This window comes from Chinchilla lanigera, unplaced genomic scaffold (genome assembly GCF_000276665.1).
Source record: "Chinchilla lanigera isolate Chin_1 unplaced genomic scaffold, ChiLan1.0 scaffold00032, whole genome shotgun sequence".
Lineage (NCBI taxonomy): Eukaryota > Metazoa > Chordata > Mammalia > Rodentia > Chinchillidae > Chinchilla > Chinchilla lanigera.
Genome location: NW_004955433.1, coordinates 3,300,822 through 3,322,059, shown reverse-complemented (window position 1 = coordinate 3,322,059; position 21,238 = coordinate 3,300,822). Strand labels below are relative to the sequence as shown.

Sequence of the window (21,238 nt, the reverse complement as noted above, 5' to 3'; positions counted from 1 at the left end):
CTGCAGGTTCAGAGAAAAATTATTAAAGCATTCCAGTGCACTTCAAAATCCATTTCCATCCAACATGGCATCGTATATATACCTCAGACATTCCCTCAAAAGAAAAAATAATGTTTTCAGTTCTTGTCATTGTACTCTTCAGAGTTTATCAAGTCCTTTAATGCAGACAGACATAATCACCTCTGGACCCTATACCCTGCCTACGTATCACAAACTCCCTCAGCTAAGTCTCATGTATAGCACCCGGAATAGGACCCTGAATATAAAAAAGAAGCGAATTCTGTTCTCCCCACCATCAGAACACCACCACCTGCTTCCTCAGGTCCTACATTCTCCAAACAACCTGTGCTTTTCAAATCTATGAAGTTTTTCCAGAGAGAGAGATTGGTATGAACAGCTTATTTGCTTAGTTACATGGTTCACTAATCTTGTTAAGTCAGCATTTTCCTTTTTAGAAGTTAGTATCTTTTGCATAGTCAGCATGAGGGTGTCCACATCCTTACCCTATCAAAGCAGAAGATACGCACTAGACAGAGACTGCACCACGGACATAGACTTTCTCTGGCTGACACACTGTACTTTTAACTACAGCACCATACTGCAAGACATTACATTAAAGCATATTGTATTTAAGATACATCCCACCATCAGGATGCTGTCTACTGGCAATAAAGTTACATCAAACACACACAGTAGGGCTGGGGATTTAGCTCAGCGGCAAAGCGCCTGCCTGGCAAGCACAAGGTCGTGAGTTCGGTTCCCGGTACCAAAGAAAAACCAAAAAAAAAAAAAACACACACACAGTACTTTGCAGTTTAACTATCTGGTATATAATAAAGAAATACACATTAATTTACATGAAAACGTACTCCCTTCCCAGCACTGGTATACTAAATTGATTTGTCCAGAGATGAGAATCAATTTATATTAATTCACAGAGTTATTTATCCCTTCCCTTCAACTAAGCTGAAATATTTTCGAAACAATTAGCTGGGGCTAGACGTATAGTCTGTAGTTACAAAAACTAATTAGGTTCTGAAGGAGGGACATTACTTTTCCATTATGAACATAGTGGTCTCCAGCATAGGACTGCTTCAAGCTCTTGAAAAGGCAGCTCTGTCTTCCTACAACTCTGATTATAGAGTCTTGTCTTTAAAATCTTTGAGGGGTGTGAAGGACAATACTGGAGACTGAACCTATGGCCTTCATACTGAACTACATGCCCCCAGTCCCCAGCCCTCTTCTTATATTTTGAGACAGTTTCACTAAATTGCCCAGTCTGGCCTTGAACTTTCAGTCCTTCCACCTCAGCCTCCCAAAGTGCTGAGATCACAGGCATGTACCACCATGCCCAGCAACAACATTTCCTTAAATTCCTGTGTTCCCCAGGGCTCTATCCTTGGCTGTCTTTCTCTGCCTCCTCTTCCCGGAGTCCTAAATACTCCTATGCTGATTGCCAAGTACACCAGTAGTTCTGGCTGACTAATCTTTTTAACCTACATTTTACAGCCGAGTTCCACACTCAGATCTCCGTTACTAAGAATACTTCTCCTACGGTTGCCCCAAACTCAGCAATTTCAAAGATCATCTTTCCTCTTCAGATGTGCTATTTACCAGTTCCCTCTAAATTATTGAGCAGTACCTCTACCTACACAGGACCTTAGATTACTAGATAATCAGATCATCTCAGTGTGGTTTTAGTCTTGAATCTGTTCCTTCCCCTATTCACTTACCTATTCATTCCCTCAGTACTTCTCACCTTGTAGCTCAGCCTCACACTTGCTTCTCTGCCTCCTGACCCACAGCCCTCACTCCTTTAAGCTGTCACCAGAATAATTGTTCTGACACACTCATCATGCACCTGGCTGTGTAACATCTTCCAGTGGTCTCTGAAGTCCAGCCCACACCACAAGGAATGCTTCTCTGTTGGAGTTCTGTCCTGTAACATCTTTAACTTCAGGTCCCAGGGTCTCCTAAGGGTATCCTTTATTATAGCCATACCCGAAATCTCCCTGTGCAAACTCAGGAATCAGATAGCCATCTGGCCTCTTAAAATTTGCTATCAGTAACTCAGGAATGTAATAGACTTGGGGAATAAAGGATACCTGCTATCTCAACATCTCTCCCCAATGCAATACTGGGCCTCAGTAATGAATGCCCTTCTACCTTTCCTGCTCTTACTTTGAGTCTTCTGACTAGGGCAGTATTTGAAGACCCAGGACCCTTCAGAGCCACCTGTTTTAAAAAGTGCCTATTCTCTACATTAAAAAAGTGGGTGTTCTCTACATGGTATTCCTGATGAACCTCATACAGACCTTCACTGTAGTACCTGCTCCACAGCACTGGAACCATCTCCTTTTCCCTGATCAATACTATTTATTACATTCTCTTTTATCATGTATCTCTGTACCTGAGCATTATACTGAAACAATATTGAAATGAAACAAGTGATTCTGAGCTTACTAACTATATTCAGAATATAACAAAATAAATATAAAGGAATACAATAAAGAAAAATAAACTACATCTGGAGATACTTTTACCTTGGAATTCAAGTTCATGTTTTCTTATTTCATTCAAAAAACACTTTTCAGGACACTTTACTACAAGCTACATGATGATAGATTAACGAATAAAACAAGTAAACACTGACTAGGATTCTGAGAGAACAGCGTGGGGAAGGGGAGCATACACCTCTTATGGGCAGTGAGTGAAGGGCTTCCCGAGAAATGAAAGCTAAAACTACAGAGTAAAAAGGGGTCAGCCATGCAAAGGATACGTGAGAAGCTGCTCCATGTAAAAGCAGGGTATGTGAGGGACTGACAACAGGCCGGGAGGACAGCACAGTGAGCAAGAGGGCTGCTATACAGGATGAGCAGGAAGACCTAAAATGCCCTGACTTGATAGTCCCTGTGAGGCCAGGTAAGGAGTTTGGATTTCATTTAAAAAACACAAAACAAAACAAACAAACCTGTAGCTTTAAAATGGGTATAATCAGGAAAGATGACTGCTGTGTAGGAAAGATTACAAAGGGGAGAAAGTGTGGATGTGGAGAGGGCAGCAGGGAAATGGAGAGTACATGTTTGTGGGTACACAAATAGATCTGGGAGCTGTCACCATGCACAAGGTATGGAGAAAGCCACAAAACTAAACGAAGTTCACCTGGAGAATACTGAAGAAAAAGAAGACACAAAATTGAGCCCGTGCGCGTAAACATATAGAAATCAGTAGAGAAGGAGGAACCTGCACAGTAACCTACAAAGTAGCAGCCAAGGAGGACCAAACTCAGGAGAGTGCAACATCATGGAAGTTGAGAGAGGCCAGAGCTTCTAAGGAAAACAACGGACTACCAGGCCAGATGGTGTTGAGAGGTCCTGTAAACTGAGGATAGAAAGTGCCCATTGGACCTGGTCATCTTTTAGTTTGCTGACAACTCTGACTCTAAAGGTGGTGCTAAGGAGTAAGTGGGGGAGGAGAATCTGGAAAATTCCATGAGATTATTTCTAAATACAAATACGAGCTTCATCCTACTTAAAACCAGCTAAGGGCTACATGGTGTATTTGGTATCCCAACATTGAAACCAAGTAAGATGCAGCTTCTCACGTGGGACTTGCCCCATAGAGCACACTTCTATTAAAACAAAGGTAGTAACCTTAGATGGCCAAAACTGCTCTTCATGATTGTTACTGGAAACAATGTATAATCACCCTTCAGGCTGGAAGGTGTCCTCTGATACACTTAGCTCCTCACCTCGAGCCTGCCTGCTCACAGAAAGCTGCATGTGCTCTCTTCACATGCACAGACACCTCCAGGAACATCCCTGTCTCCTGAAGTGCGATCTGCGGAACACTGCTCCTGTTACCCACAGCCACACCTCTGTGTGGGTGCAGGCAGCCAGGTCTCTGAGGGGATGCACTCCATATGCTGCCTCCACCCCTGCTCACCCAGAATATGCTCATTAAAGGGGCTAACAAGTCTTACACAGAGAATCCCATTTTAAGAAACCCAGGATTATCCAAACTTGCTTCTGTATGCTTCTACTTACAGATAACACTCTTTGTAACAATTATGTGCAAGCACTCTGGGAAAATTTTCCATTTCTAAGGAATTTAGGTTTATTCCTGAAGATCTTCTGAACATTTCCAACAGGACAGATACTCCATCTTCGGCAGTATCTTTCACGTCACCTTCTTTCTGTTATTCTTACATTTCAATTCCAGCCCTCCTAACATATACTGTTTCCATTAATCAACTGGTGGTCACTGATTTCCAGAAGACATCTGTAGCTTTCTACTTGTCATTCCAACTCCCCTGTCAGATTCTCAACGTTGCTTTAATAAACATTTCTCTGTTGTAAAGTGACACACAGAACTATACTTGTAATTGCCAGTGTGGATATAAATTTGTAGGGATTTTTGCTTACCATTTGTAATCCATCTTTGCACATACAAACATGGTCCATTATTCTGATAGAAGCCTTACAAAATACTGTATATACAACTTTTAAATATTATTACTAGAACCTCTAGTTTGTGTCTAGTTTTCTGGAACATTTTCCTTGAGGAGAAAACAGAAAAAACCCTCCCTTCTAGGTGTCACTTTCACATGATCCACTTATTGTTATTCCCTTATTATAGATAATTGAGACATACCAAAAAATAGTAATCATAATAATAACCTAATAAGAGTCTTCCCAAGGACACAGCTACTTTCCTCTCTCTTCATGCACAGGAATGGCTTAATAATAGATTTTACTTCATATTAGGTCTATTGTGAAGGAAGGACTTACCACTGTGCCAGACACAATAATAAGCCCTCTCCCAACATCATCTCCAGGAAAGAGCTAAATTCAATTGTTTGATCCACCACACTCAGTCTGGTAACTTTTCCGGGCTCTGGCTGAAGGTGAATCTAATGATGACAGGCTTGGGAGGAAAGGAAGTAAAGACAACGTTTCTATGGCTAATTGAAGATGGATTTAGGTCCACTTTAGACAGAAGTAAGGGGACTAACAAATGTATATCCACCCACCATACAAGGGTGCATTTTTTATTCTAGAAATTGCATTTCTGATTTTTAAATAGCTGTAATTGAGGAAACAGTGTAAGAAATGGAAAAAGACTGCTTTCAGAAAGGGCAAGAAAAGATACACTGATCTATGCCATCTTCGTGCTTTCAGATTACAGCCTCAAGGAGTATGGCCAACTGGTTGGTATAAACAGACTAGTTTATTACTGTTTCTCCTTATAAAACCAAAGCAACAGGAAAAAGTACCCAAATTCCTTTCTTCCATATGCTCACAACCCACAAATGAATGAAACAAATTAAACAGTGAAGTTTAAATGCTTTTCTACTTCTACAAAGTTCCACTCCCTCAGCTGTTGCAGTCAATAGCAGCAATGAAGCACTCTGAATTTTCTGCAAATACTACCAGCAACTTAAGTGGTTACCACCAGAAGCATAATGTAAGTACCTGTAGTCAGATCTAACACCTTCTGCTGAAGAAAAGCAGTTCCTGGCTGCCATCTTATAACAAGCTGATATGTTTTTACATTCTGCAGTAACAGCACTCTACCTAATCCTTTGCTCTTCACTGTCCAACTACAGAGCTACTGAGCATGAAATGGGAACTATACAAAAATAAAAGTGTTTCAGCACACAGATATGCCTTAGTATATGAGTGGGACTCTTACAGCAGCCCCACACCAGAACCCTCTGATGTCCAAGTCCCCCACGATAAGGCACAGTATTTACACACACCCTGTGTACCTGCTGTGTACCTTAAATCATCTCTAAATGACTTATAATACCTAAATACAATGTAATGTTATGTAAATAGTTACACTACATGGTGTAGGGAATGACAAGAAAAAAACCTGTCCAGACATAATTTTTATAAAAAAATACTATTTGAGTGGCCTAGAGATGTAGCTCAGTGGTAGAGTTCTTACCTTGCATGCACAAGGCCCTGGGTTCAATCCCTAGCAAAAAAATTAATTAATTCATTAATTTTAGAAAAATTTTTGATACATGGTTGAACCCAAGGATGCAGAGGACCCAACACAAAAGACTACTGAAGTATTACACTTTATAAAGTTCACGTATTATGTACCATATTGTAAAATGTGACCTCTGGCTAAAAGTGCCACAAACTTCTATAAGCCATTTCTTTGCTAAACATATTCCTGTAATTTATAAAACAAAATTCAAAGAGTCCCATTACTGTTTCTGGGGACAGATTGCTTCTGCATTATTGTTAGATTAAATAATACACATTTGATTTACTATGAAATTTAATCAGGATTATCTCACTGCTAAAGTTAATTTCCCTAAAGTAAAGCCTAAATATGTTTCTCCATAATTCAATATATCCTAAATCCTAATAATCTCCATATTTGCTGAGATTTGTATTAACATAAAAATGGCTGTTTTGTAAGCAGGTGGGGAGGGAACTATAATACTTAAATAGTAGAAACCTGTATTTATAGCATCAACAAATGTCTGGATTATGTCGGTTACATTTTTTTCTCTATTAATTTTTGTAAACACTGTAAAATTTCATATACTATTTTATTTTTGGCTCTAAGGCACTTATCTCTCCTTTAGTGCAATGATTTTTTGACAGAATTACTTCTACTCAGAATATTCTTCATTTTGTGCCTTGGAACTACAAACTAAAAATTTCATCTTTATTGACTATCATAGCAAAATGCACTTTAATCGGTGACACTGAAGCAAGTTTACTTATTTATGCAGTAACTAACAAGTGACATGCAATAATCTATGTGATTGGCTCATATTTACAAGCAAATCTTAGCAAAAGGGTTAATCAATTGGGAGCTATTACTTCAACCCCTGTTCCCCAAATAAGAACAAACGAGTAGACCATTAATCAAAACAGCATTACAATTTTCAGTGAAAAAATTTAAAATAGTGAATATATTAATATATATGTAAAAATATGGAATAAAATTTTCAGGTAGCTTAGGTGCCAACATACTAAGAATACTCTTTTCTACATTTAAATAGGTTAATTCCTATCATTTTGTCCTGAAACTGTATCTTTTGCTTTCTTTTGTTTTTGTCTATATTGTTGGTATTTTGCTATTCTTTTAATTATTCTCTTTAAAAATAAAGAAATAAGAACAAACATTTTCAAAGATTCAAAACAGGATTCAATTATGAATTTACTTTCAAAACCTAGACTTATAAAATCAGACTTTCACAAAGGAAACTTCGGAGATCATATAGTAATGATCTAAAGTACTTCATGAACTGAGGATACACATCAACTTATCACAAGCACAGGAGCCAGAATGCAGGTCTCACCAGCTAATACAGTGCTCTTTAAATTCTTCATTTCTACCAGATGCCACTATTTGAAGTAAGAGCAAATCCTCCTTTATGAGGTCTGATTCGATTGCTAGAAACAGCCAAAATTCCCTCAGATCCAAGCCTGAGAATCAGGGGAATAACTAACACAAACAATACAGATTTGGGCAAATTACTAAGAGGAGAAATAGCAAGACTTATGAAGTCTTGGATTTTCCCACATACCTTATAAACTACCAAGAAAGTTTCAATTTAAACTGCTAAGACAAATGACAGGAGGACTAGTACTCAGAGTGATTAAAATTATTCTCATTGCTTTACTCTACATACTTCATATAGAATTACCACATCGTCATTCAACGCTAATAACTGAATGCTTTGATTATTTAGAAACCTGCAATTCAGTAAACTCAGTAAAGTAACATGAACGTGTTATTTGGAATCAAACATTAGTATCTCAACTTTTCACCTATAAAGTAGGAAGAACAATATTACCTGCCTCAAAAACTTGTAACAGCAGTTGAAGTAAAAATACAGAAATGTGTAAAACAGTGCTGGTATGTTTGTAGGTACTTACCAAAATCTACTATTGTTATTGCTGCTGTATTATACTTTACACCAGCAGGTAACTATATACTACTAAGAAATGAATCAGAGCATTTAGGAAGTAACACTGTCAGGTGCACAAGTGTAGTGCCACGAGTTTTTCATATAATTCCTCTTAATTCCCGTCATTTAGGCTCAAACATTAGGATGAAAATACTCTGTATCGTTTGCTATGGTTTGTTTGTTTGTCTTGAGATAGGGTCTCACTATGTAGTTCAAGTTGGCCTTAAGCTCACTATGTAGCCCAGGTTGGCCTCGAACTTGCGTCAGTCCTCCTGCTCAGCCTCCCAAGGACTGGGATTATAGGTATGGGCCACCACGCCTGGCTCAGCTATGATCTTTCGCAAAGCTTTTTCTCTTCCATCTTACTAACCACATTTTCAAAAGCTTCCCTCGTTTCAGATCACTGTCATGACTTCTTACCATTTTAAAGGTTATGCACTGTTACCACTCAAAATTTAAGTTCTTGGTCTTTTCTTCTTTCCTTCCACTTTTTAACATGGTAACACTAATGCTATTTCATAGTGTCTAGTCAACTAAATCTTGCAAGCATAAGACACAAAAGGACTTTTAGAGATTTAATTCCATCTCACTTTATTATACAGAAGAGATTGTAGCATGCCCAAGTTTAGTGTTTATAACAAGGTCATGGTGATTCTCTTGCTGATGAAACTAGCTTCAAAGTCTTACCTATAAATTCTATAATTAAACACCAGTAAAAAGAGCTGTGTTATATACATGTACTAATGCCTTGGGACGAATGTAATCATTATGTACTACAAATGTGTACTAACAAAAAATTCAATTAAAAACAAAAGAACTACTAATAAGATTATCACCTAGCAAAAATTCAACAGAGCTTACCATCAGGGCATACAATATACATTTACAGACGTATCTTTTGTATCTTCTTTATAAAAAAATGCCTAAAGCCAGGTGTGGTGGCAAATGTATGTTGATGTCAGAGCTCTTGGAGGCTGAAGCAAGAGAACCACAAGTTAGACACCAGCCCAGACAACTCAGTAACTTAGCAAGACCCTGTCTCAAAATAACAAAAGCAGTGCATAAAGCTCAGGCCCTGGGTCTAATCCCCACTACTGGAGGGAGGGGGTGGGGATAGGGCTGAAAAGTTAAAAAAAAAAACTAATAGTCAGTGCTGTATTGTTTTCATTTCATCAAATAGTGTCTTGTTAAACCCTCTGATAAATCTTTTATTAATAGTATTTTATAATCTGTAGATTTATAGAACTAAATTCTAGAAATATTGTAAGGCTTTATAAAACAAGACTGTTCAACTTTACAAAATCCATGGAAGATAAGTACTGCAATAAACCTTAGTTTCCTTATCTATAAAATAAAAATAGTGAAACTTAGCAGAAAGATTGAACATTAAATAATTATCTTATTTAGTCGAAGTTAATTAAATACAGGAGGGGTGAGAGATTAGATTACTGAAGTATACTCTGATAATGAATTCATTCAGCAAGGTATTAAATGGCATTCGAAGATGAATAAGTCAGTATTAGACTTCAAAAAGCTTATTATTCACTTTAACAGTTATGAAACAATTATGTTAACACACGCTAATCCTCATCCAGTTATTTGGAAAATGTGTATCTAAGGAAAAAACAGGGGCTGGGGATTTAGCTCAACGGCAAAAGCGCCTGCCTGGCAAGCGCAAGGTCGTGAGTTCGGTTTCCGGTACCGGAGAAAAACCAAAAAAAAAAAAAAAAAAAGGAAAAAACAAATAAGCAGTTCTGAAAATCAGGTGTACCTCATCAAAGAGACACAAGAATATGAATTTGCCAAATGAATCTAAGAACATGAATTTGCCCATTCTATGTGTGTAAATTTTCATAAAAGGTAATTTAGTTTTCATAAAAAGACATCATAGTCCTGCACAGTAAAAAACAAGACACCAACTCAAAAGTCAAATGTGTAATCAATGCCTAAGGTAACATTTCTTTGGGTAAATTTATATATGTATACACACACACAAATTACAGTATTCCTTTAAACAAATATCCCATAAAAGGCATGAGATCCTTATTAATGCTACACTAGTTTAAATAAATATTGTAAAAGGAACCCTTACAAATATACCAAAAATTCCAAATATTTAGAAAATGTCAAATGTGAGAAGAGTATTTGCACCACATTATTCCCATCACCATTCTTAAAAACCAGGTTGCCATTTAAAGGGCAGTTGTTCTTTTAGTTATAAAACAGGTGGTGCACGTTTAATCATGTAAGAAGCTTCCAGGGTCAAGGAAATTTTATTTTGATGTTCTTTTCTTTGCTATCAGATGATAAGAGGATAAATGGTTGGGAACTGCTGTGTAATTACATCCCTTCTGTTGTCTCATCATCTAGAGTAGAAGGGAGGGGCGTAAGACTAAAACTCATGTTGAATTGGTAACATACTGCCAGCCATCATTTCCCAGCAATTTAACATGTTCAGTCCAAGGATTAGCGGATTAGGGTAAAGTTTTTACCAAAATCTGTACTATTTCTCTGAAGACAAGCTAAGTGACATGGTTTAAGTAAAAGAAAACCACAGTAGCTGAGCATGGTGGTGCATGCATATAATCCCAGCACTCAGGAGGCCAAGGCACGAGGATAGTAACAAGTCTAAGGCCAGCCTGGGCTACATAGGCTACACAGTTCAAGGCCAACCTAACTATACAGCAAGACCCTGTCTCAAAAAAAGGAGAGGAGAGACAAACACCATACTAGTTGTGAACGATTTTTCTCAGCCAGGTTAAAAATACCATATAACTGATATTTCTATTATGTTATTCATATTATTATAGATTTTTCTTGAAACAGATTAATGATTTTATTTGCTTTGCCACTATTTACAGAACAGTTTGAAATCAGAGCTGGATATCTATTTATGAACTATGTGACCTTACATAAGTCTCTGGCCCTCTCCGAGTCTCAGTTTCTACTATTTAGAGCAGAACTCAATATTCTTTACTGCTTACATCCTGAAATTAGACAAATGGAAAAATTCGTGATTATCAAGAATTACATACTAGAATGTAAAGGAATAAACTATATATTTCATTGTGGCTTATAAAATGATCCAATATATGAACCTAAACTAATTAAGCCTAAACCAAATTTAAAAAGAAATGAAATAGAATACAGTCTAATTAATGTCGTCTACATGCCAAAAAAATTCTTCAAATACAATTCTACAATTCCATGATACCTTTATGTTTCAGAGGTCATGGGTGTTTATTAAATTGGGGAGTACACATTCTACTGGTTTACAGAACTCTGCATTCTATGTTGATACACACAGTGCAACAGTGCCCTGGGGAGAAGGGAAAGGTGTGCATTTCCAGACAGACTGTAAATACCATGCTTTTGATACTTTTTTTAGTGAGTACACTATATGAATTCTGGCAGTTAATGCTTTGGTAAACATAGAAATAATAGTTATAAAATCAACCTCACAATAGATTCTGTATTTTAAATGTTTCCTTCAGTAATGAAAAGAATACTAGCTTATTATCATTGGAATTCCATACCACTCATGCCTGGATAGCAGCTGCCACATATTTAGCACTTAAGATTTCAGAAGTTAGTAGTAAACAGTAAAAATACTATTAATAATACTACCAACAACAGCAGCCAAAATAGCAACCAATATTTACTGATATATGTACTTTTCTAACATCCTTTCCATCCTCCCAATAATTCTATCAATTAGCTAGTATTACAGAAAATCTAAAAATTAAGCAACACCTAGTAGAAGATGGTTAATTTGTGAGAGAATCAAGACTTGATCCCAGGGCTTCCAAATACCAAAGTCAATGGTTTTTCTAATGAATTATGCTACTCATTAGTTTAGCAATCTGAAATAAAAGGTAAATTAATTCCATGATAACTAAAATATAAACTTAAGAGAATAAACCATTACATTTGTATATACCATCAAACATGTCCTTGATATAATTACTGATTTTTGTAGAATGGTTATTTATAAAATATGAATTTTCCTATATAGAAATGTTAAAATAAGAAGAAAAGCTAGATTTAATTCATTTTAAAACACGGTCTACCAAAATGTTTTCTTCTGCTAATATTCCTAAAAAAGTCTTAAAGTGACATTATAAGTGAAAGCAACAAACAAATAAGATGATTCTATGTGGCCAACCAACCCAGGGCTTACTCCTGAAGCGCAAAAAGAAAACACAATTAGAAGGGATTAGAAAAAGGATTAGAAGAGAAACAGGACCTAGAGCTAAGAACATAGGGGCAACCACTCCTCTAGCTTCCTGGAAAACACCAGGCCATTTACTCATGCTATTCCATTTGCCTAGAACACCTTTACTCCTTCTTTTTTTAACTTTTTTGTTTGTTCGTTCTGGGAATCGAACTCAGGACCTTGTGCTTGTCAGGCAGGCACTGTGCCACTGAGCTATATCCCCAGCCCCACCTCCTGTTTTCCTTCTGGAAAATCCTTTCTTAGTTTGAAAACAGTCCAACATCCAATTCTGTGATCAACTCCTTAACACCTCTTCCCTCCCTGCCAACTATCATCTTCCCTGCTATCCTTCCACAACAGTGTCACAGGCTTCTCCTGTTTGTTCTTCCACTGTAAAAAACATGAGCTCCTTGGAGCTCTGAGTTGGAAGCATTAGAGATTTCTACATATATGCCAGCTAACACTGACAAAGTCATTTAAATCAATGGAAGAGTCAGGCCTCTTCTGCATTTCACTTCCTGTATGGCTTTCAAATGGTGATCATTTAAAATCCCCTTGTTCAGCAGGATCTGATAGTCTCTCTCCTGCTACTTTTGTATCATTTTTTCCCCAACCTTCATACTAGTGCTCTTTTGTGTGTGCTCAGTCAGCGACTGAACTGCTGCTTTTCTTCTTGCTGGTATATGGTCAAGCCTTCCCTCCTTAGCAAAACTTTAATATTAAATATGATGTCTCAGACACCACATTACAGACCCTCCTTAATTCCAAACTTTTATGTGTGCACGTAAGCCACTTAGAAATGTGTCTCAGTTCATACTCTCTCATCTATCCAGATGGTCTACTCACCTACCCATAATCACTATTCTGTAACAGGTCATCTGGCTTTTTATCCAGGTGATTATCATCGTCCTCAATGGCCTCACAACCTCCACGCAGCCTGATCTCATTGTACACGACTTCAACCTCTCCCTTATCAGCACCTCCTTTCTTCCCGCAGCTCCTGCTATTCTCACACAATGTTATATCTGCTGTCTTCTCTCCCAAACCAACTGCAACAATCACTAGATTCATCACTGCACTGACACCACTGTAAACCAACGACCAGCAAGCTAGGCTGGCTCCTGAGGACCTCTCCCATACTTACACAGCCCAAACTGTTTAGCTTCTCAAGCCACTGAGCTACTGCCACTTCATTCATCTCAGGGAACAACTCTACCATATACTTTACAAGGAAAACTGAAGCCACGGAGCATTAGTTCTCTTTAATTTTCTACTGCACACTAATGTTTATCTGTGTCCAGTCTCGAAAGGAGAAATTCTGAGGTCTTATTTGATGCTTATTCTTCATCTATGCTGACTTCATCTCTTCTTTCTTCTGTTTTTGCTTTGTTTGGGGTTTTGTTTTTGTTGGACAAGTCTTTATCTCTTCTCTTCTCTTCTCTTTTCTTTTCTTTTCTTTTCTGAGACAGGGTCTCCCTATGCAGTTCAGGCTGGCCTTGAGCTCACTTTGAAGCCCAGGCTGGTCTCGAACTCACAATGATCCTCCTGCCTCAGCCTCCCAAGTGCTGATCACAGGTGTGCCACCACCCCTGGCTTGTCTCTTAAGAATATGTTTTTTATTCCTTCTCTTTTAGACTTTCTATTGACACCTACCCCCACATTATATACAAAATCCCTTTCCTAATCCTTGTGTACCTTTCTCTATTCATAGTACAGCTGACAGCTGCAAAGAATAACCACCAATAATATCTCAATTTTCTTATATCCCTTACATTTCTCAATCCATTGAAATGATTCCAACTATATTATTCTTATCAAGATCAAATAACCGCTAAATGCTAAATCTGATAGACTACAGTGGTACCTCTGTTCACAAACTCAATTATTTCCATGATTCTGGTCGCACAACAAACTGGATGAGAACTGAATCAAATTTCCTCCTAAGGTCGACACTAAAACTAATTTGAGCCAGGTGTGGTGGTGCACGCCTGTAATCCCAGCACTTGGGAGGCTGAGGCAGGAGGATCACTGTGAGTTGGAGGCCAGCCTGAACTGCACAGTGAAACCCTGTCTTAAAAACACAAAAAGAGAGACAGAGAAAGAGAGAAAGAAACTAATTTGATTGAGAATTTGATTCGGTTCTCCTCCAATTTGGTTTGCGACCAGAACTGTGGAAAGAATCGTGTTCGAGAACCGAGGTACCACTGTACTGCCAATCACCTGCCCCCATGAGCATTTCACAAAGTATGATTCGTTATTTGTTTTCCTCTTAACTTTCCTCTCTCGTCAGCTCTCTTCTACTTCTCTTGTCCCTATGGCCCGTTCCCTGCATCTCTTAGGATTGCCCTGAATTCTCATCTCAGTTTTAACCACTTGCCAGTCCAATTATTTAAGTACAATACTATGTAATTTACCTGAGGAATAAAAGAAGAAAACCAAAAACCAAGGCTGACAGTTATCTTGACTATCTTAAACTAAATCTTCACCTTCTAACAATCATCATTTCTTTCCACGTATTTCCCTTCACCAAGATTTAAACTCATTTTTTTCTCTATGACCACACATACACAAAGAATTCATTTATGGAAAAGTGAGATTCTATTCTATCCTAGTATCTTCTCAGTATTAACAGTGTAATTACTCTGAAATTATTACTAAAAAATATTAATATCAATATTTAAATTTTGAATTGAAATCAAAAGCTGGGCTACTATATGAAAAAAGTAACTAAAACAAAATGACTGTGACCCAAGAAAAACCCACTGTTACTAATTTTTAAATGCCAACTACAAGACAAAATGTTAGGAAAACTCCACCATTTTTAAGCAAATGCTAAATACAAAAATATTTTTAGATGTATTTTAATTGTGAAAAATGAATTTTCAGGCATGGGTTTTTAAAAATAGTATCCGGTAATAAAGGTGAAAAAATAGTTATGTTTCTATTATGTGTATCAACATTTTTCTATGTTGGCAAAGGTACACCTGAATATCCCAATGGGACGAACATTAGGAAGACAAGGATGGCTGAAGGCTGAAATAATATTCTAATATGCCCTCATAACTAACATCTGATTCTTACCCTCACTTTATATTCATCAGATTTTGTTGTTGTGCATATTTTTTAATGATAGTGATGTTACATATGTAACTTGCCTGAATGAGAAATGAAAGGAACAGAACCAAAAGGATCTTCTGGAGGATGGGTACATGGAGCAGAAAGTGGGTCTACATTCTTATCTGAGGATGCTTTCTCCTCCAGCCTGTCTGCAAAAATAAGATGAAACAAAATAAAAAGAGAAAAGAAAAGTGGTCTTTAAATCAAAAGTGATATACTTCTATATAAATAAAAAGTGAAATTAAACAAAACAGCCTTTTTGATAAGTATTAGACTCAGAGTTGCATTGTTCTAAATAGTACAGCATAATCCTGAGCCTAACACATTATTTCTTGCTATAAAGGCAAGTCTCACAATATTATCAGTGCTATGTTTCATTAAATACAATTAACCTAGTAAGTTCATGTAGCTGATTTTAATAATAACTTATCTGTAATGTTATAACATATTGGACCTAACTGTAAACCCTCTTTCCTAAACAATGACATATTTGGCACACTTTCTCTAAAAAATATGAAAAAATATTGCAAATGGTGATTAATCCATAAAAATAGGTAAATCCTATTTCTCAATAAAAAGTAATTCACTACATTTTATTATTCATTTCTCATTTTACTTTACATTTAGTATCAAATCATTCACACACACACATACAAACACAGATACAAAACCACAGATAAAGACAAAGATTTATTTATTCATCCAATAAATAAATATATAGGATCAGCATCTAGTATGGGCCAAGCACTATTCTAGGCAATTGGCATGTAATGTGAAACAAACGAAGACACCTACCCTCATGTAGCTTATATGGTGACAAAATAAGCAATGAGCAAAAGAAATGTATGCAGTATGTTTTTTTAAAAGCTAATGAAGATATAGAGAAAAATGCAGCACAAAGGAACTAAGAGAGTAGACAGTAATAGGGTGATAATAATTACCAGGTGAGCTACTAAGTGAGAAAAGCATTAAAGGAGGCCAGGAAGTGGATACCGGGGGAACAACTCCCAGAAAGAGGAAGGGCCAGAGCACACCCATGTCAAGAGTAGAACAGGTATGTTAGAGGCAGAGTTGATGTGTCTTAATTTTGTAGTATATTTATCTTTTCCCTGTTTATAAACTCTCCCCGTAATGACACAGTATCAGCTGAGAACTTCCAGATTTTTGCAGAATGTCTTTTTCCTCTGATTTTTACCAATTAAAAGCATGCTACCTGAGGCTTTTTAAGCATTCCCAGGACTAGACCTTTGGTCCATCAGCATTCAAAGCAATACAATTCACATTTATGCCTGTCTATATTCAAGAATTCCTTAGGTTAATTTTGTTGGTTTCAACTGAATTCTAAGGTACTCTAAGGTACCGCAGGGTGGGAATGGAAAATACAAATAGAACTAGAACAACTTGTGACTTAAGACTGAAGCAAAAGCTCCAAGGTAAAAAGCTGCATCCCACAGTGATAGGGAACCTCAGAGAGCATTGGTGGCAAACCTATGGTAAGGGGGCCTTGATGGACTGTTTGTTATCATTCAAAGTGCTTAAAGATTCACCATCACTGTTTTAGAGCTTTCAATGATACAAACAGCCCCCTGCAGCACATGCCCAGGTCCACCACCAATGCATGACAATACTTCTCAAATTTAACTGATGTGCATTCTAATCACCGAAGAATTAGTTAAAATGCAGATTCAGGTTCCTTATATGGGTGGGTACTGAGATTTTGCACATCAACAAGACCCCAGGTGTCCATGGAGTGCAACTCTTGAAATGCCAAGACACTGGAGTACATAACATCCTGAATATACTTGATAGTTTTAAAAAGCCTTTAGGACAACAGATACAATTAATAGCTTTTATAGCTAAGACAAACTGCAAGACCCACATAAAACTCTGGGTTGTTTAAATTTTTAATTAAAATTTTGTTCAAATACTATGTTGAAACACTGATACTAACAGAATACTTCTGAAAATTGATTTACAAACGGAAAAGTGAAGTGCTACTTTTCACCTGCAACACTGAAATGAAAACAATGAAAATTTATTTTAGTTATTTATTTTTTAAGATAATAAATGTGTATTTAATTCAAGAAATCAGTAACAAATGCTCACTGTACCACAGAAAATATTTTTTTAACATTTTGTTGTCAAAACACCTATTTAAGAGAAGCTCTTCTTACAGTATCTTTCTAAAAAAGTAATCTTTCTTCAAAAATACATAAGGAAATATTTCTAACTTACTCTATCGGGGAGCCATAATCAGATTTTTAAGTCCATGCCTAAGAGTCACTGAATCAAGAGAAATTACCTGTGGATACCTCTTTTATTAAGCCCAGAATGCACTTACAGAGTAACTGTGACCCAGGAAGCATGCCTTGTCCTAGACTTCCCAGTCCTTTCCAGTCCATCTCTCACCCTCAAGATTCTGGTATAAAAGAGTGAGGACGAAGGAAACTGGGCCTGGGAAAGAACAACTGGGTAACTCAGAATTATAACCACTGCACAGCAATATCCAAGAGCTCTCATTCTTGAAAATCAAGACTAAAAGGGTGTACAGATACTGACCAAGTCAACTGTCAGGATTCCTATACTAAATGTAGTTACCTGGACTTAAGGAATCTGAATTTTAAAGTGCTTTCCAATTTATAAACCACTATTATATCAATAGTTCCAGATTACAAAACTGCAAAGTTACTACCAATGCTCTTTGAATCCTTATGCACTTGGTACCCTGTCTCCATCAATCCATGCCGGGGGTTTATGATACTGTATATACAAAGAACACTGTGCAGTTATGACAAGTGTACAGTCATGTGGCAGTAAATTAATTTTTACATGAGTCCCCATAAGTAACCAAAAACTTCTATGGGAGACACTGTTCAATGCAAAATTCTTTTTTTTTTTTTTTTTGACTTTTTGAGACAGGATCTCACTTTGTAGCCCAGGCTGGTCTCGAACTCACAATGATCCTCCCTGCCTCAGCCTTCCGAGTGCTGGGATTACAGGGATGCACCACCACACCTGGCAAAATTCATTATTTTAAAATAGATATTACTTTAAATCAAAAATTCATAATAAAATGAATCATATTCTTAATGTTTCACAAAACAGAATCAGTTTAATGAACATGTTTAAGTCACTTGGATTTCTAAAGTTCATGATAAGCTGGGTCCCCAGGACACAAAATACGAAATGAATACACATTAGTTTTTAAATAATTATAAATGAAAATAAAATGGTTAGATAGAACTACTGTTCAAATATAGTCAACCCTAAAATGTACTTAAGTACTACTGTCAAGTGACTGGTTTCTTTAGAGCAGAATAAATACTAAGTTTCTTGTATTTGTCCAATATAAGAAACCCACCTACCTCTTCCTACCTTCCCAAAGAATTATGCTCACAAAGACAGTTATCTTTTCAAGAATTTTAACTGACACAAATGGCAAAAATACAGAAATCCTAGAATCAAAGTACACTCCATTATATCACCATAAAATTTTTAAGATTGTATAAAGTTCATTCTGTCCTTATATGGATAATGACCGAAAAGGCCAAAAACAGGTTAATGGCTGAAGTTTTAAAGAATAGTCTTTATCTGATACCCTTGAAACTGTTCTAGTGTACCTGAAAAGTGTGTTAGTTTGAACTGCAGGCACAGTAACAGGTCTAAATGAGCTAAAGAGAAGTGAGAGTTAATGTTCTATAATAAACTAATTACATTCTGTGGCGTCTCAGGAAAAACATTCAATAGAACAGCACAGTGATCACAATCTTTGGGGTACCCATTTCTTCCTCTTTACTTATTTTGATGAAATGTTAAACAAACAAATCCATCACCCAAAATTTTTTAATTATTCTTAATTAATGACTATACAACTATTTTAATAATTTCCCCAAATACCTCAACTCTAATTAGTTAAATACACTAAATATTTTGACAATTAGATATGTAAATTTTGCATCCAAATCTGGATATTTGGTACAAAAGACAATGACAAATACAAGCTTAAGTTTTAAAAAAATATTGTACAAGCTTTATTACCAATGCTAAAACTTCTGAACCATAAATAGCATTCATTTACAATGTAGGTAAAACACAAATTTTATATGTTAAATCTCTGCATAGTATAAGCAATCAACTATTTTACTAATGATCACTAAAAAAAGTTATTACTAATATTAATATCTCAAAATGTTACTATGCTTTTAAAATTACCTTCTGGGTAATACACAAAAATAAAACATTTCCTAGACAATACATTCTTCTACTTTTCTTTATTTCTTAAAGAAATAATTAAGTATCACTTTACAAGAACAACCTTAAATGCCTATGTATATTCTGACTGTAGGTTGCTTCACAACCATTACATCATTATACAGACAATACCTGTATTTTTAAGGACCATGTAAAAGCTTTCAGTTTCACACAGAAAAGCATTTCAAAACTACATATATATATATATATATATATATATATTTTTTTTTTTTTTTTTTTTTTTTTTTTTTTGGTACCAAGAATCCAACTCAGGACCTTGTGTTTGCCAGACAGGCGCTTATGCCACAGAGCTAAATCCCTGGCCCATAAACTGCTTTAAAAGCAACTTTGGAAATTGTTAACAACTATCTGTGTCAAGAAACAAGGCACAAATACCCTGTTTGGTATTTCAAATGCATCAGTAATTTATTTCTTCATTTTAGAAAAAGTTGTTAGGAAAGAAAAACCAACTAATAACACCACCAATTTTCAACGTAATCAGTCTTCTACTGAAATTCTTAAGGTGTTGGTAGCAGTCTTTTGCTTATTGGTATAATTTAAACCCCATCAAGTTGATCAAATATTACATACATAGTGTTTCTATCTTAAAGAGATAGTAAAAATGACTATTATAGTTAAATAAAACTTTGAGAGAAAATATTTCTAAACTATATATTCTACACATTGTTAGTCTCTTTATAAACTTTACTGAAGATGTCTGAGCCACTACAATGGCTGTTAATGGTTACAGAAAAAACAGGTAGTTTCCCATCAGTTTTCTTGCTGTCATTTGTTCCTTCTGCTATTGCTATTTGCCCACAAGGCCATTTCTAATTTGATTTTTAGATGAGCAGCTGAGAAACTTGACCATCTAGATATAATTTTTAAATACCAACTGGAGACCCAAAACCTCAAGTCAAAGCCTAAAGACTTATACAGAAGGTTAGGAAATGGAAAGCTGTATTTATTTACCAGTGTCCAGACTCTTTAAAAGCATTACTTCATTAAGTTCTCCACAGAAACTCATGAAACAGGTACTATCTATGCCAGGTTATAAAAAAGGTTGTGAGACTGACAGCAGCTGAGTGACTTCACTCAGATTATAATCTTATTAAATGCCACTGTCAGGAATCAAAATCCTATTTTCTGGTACTATGTGTTAAATGTAAAGGCCTGGTGGCAGGGATTTCAGTAGCATGGGAATTGACTTTCTTCCAAATGGCAGAGGTTGCTCCAAGTCTGACCTTCAGATAAAGCTCTTTTTGTGTTTTCATTGATACATTTCTATAATGAACACTGCAATGAAATCTAAACTATCTTTGGCATACATGTATCCACAAATATACAGATTATATATATATTATCTGGCATTGAAGTCTGAAAATAAATAGCTGGTTCAAGATTTTACAAGCTAAACCAAATACTGCTGAAGTTATACACATAGGTGTGTTTATATAACATTCTTATCTATGCCAAAGAAATAAAAAACTTAAGTGTCATTACAATTCTAAGAAGCTTAGAATAGCACATTTTCTATGGTACAAAAGGAAAATCCTTTACCTATTCTGTAAGTTGATTTAAAAAAAAAACTTTCTTTTTACCCAAGGAGTAGAAAATTAAAATGAGTATCTTTTGCTATTAAAATAATCCTATAAATTACAATTTGGCTACTCCCTCTATCTTCCCCCTACTATCTCTTCCAAAGAAAGACA

General features: G+C 36.2%; 1 protein-coding gene across 1 annotated transcript in view; it reads right to left on the bottom strand.

The window, feature by feature from the left end:
• The window catches only part of Bmp2k (BMP2 inducible kinase), a 120,177-nt gene that overhangs the window by 5,629 nt on the left and 93,310 nt on the right, over positions 1-21,238 (bottom strand). Inside the window, exon 16 of the mRNA XM_013516102.1 lies at positions 15,314-15,424. Within this exon, the coding sequence (XP_013371556.1) occupies positions 15,314-15,424 (111 nt within the window). The remainder of the gene's footprint in view (positions 1-15,313; positions 15,425-21,238) is intronic.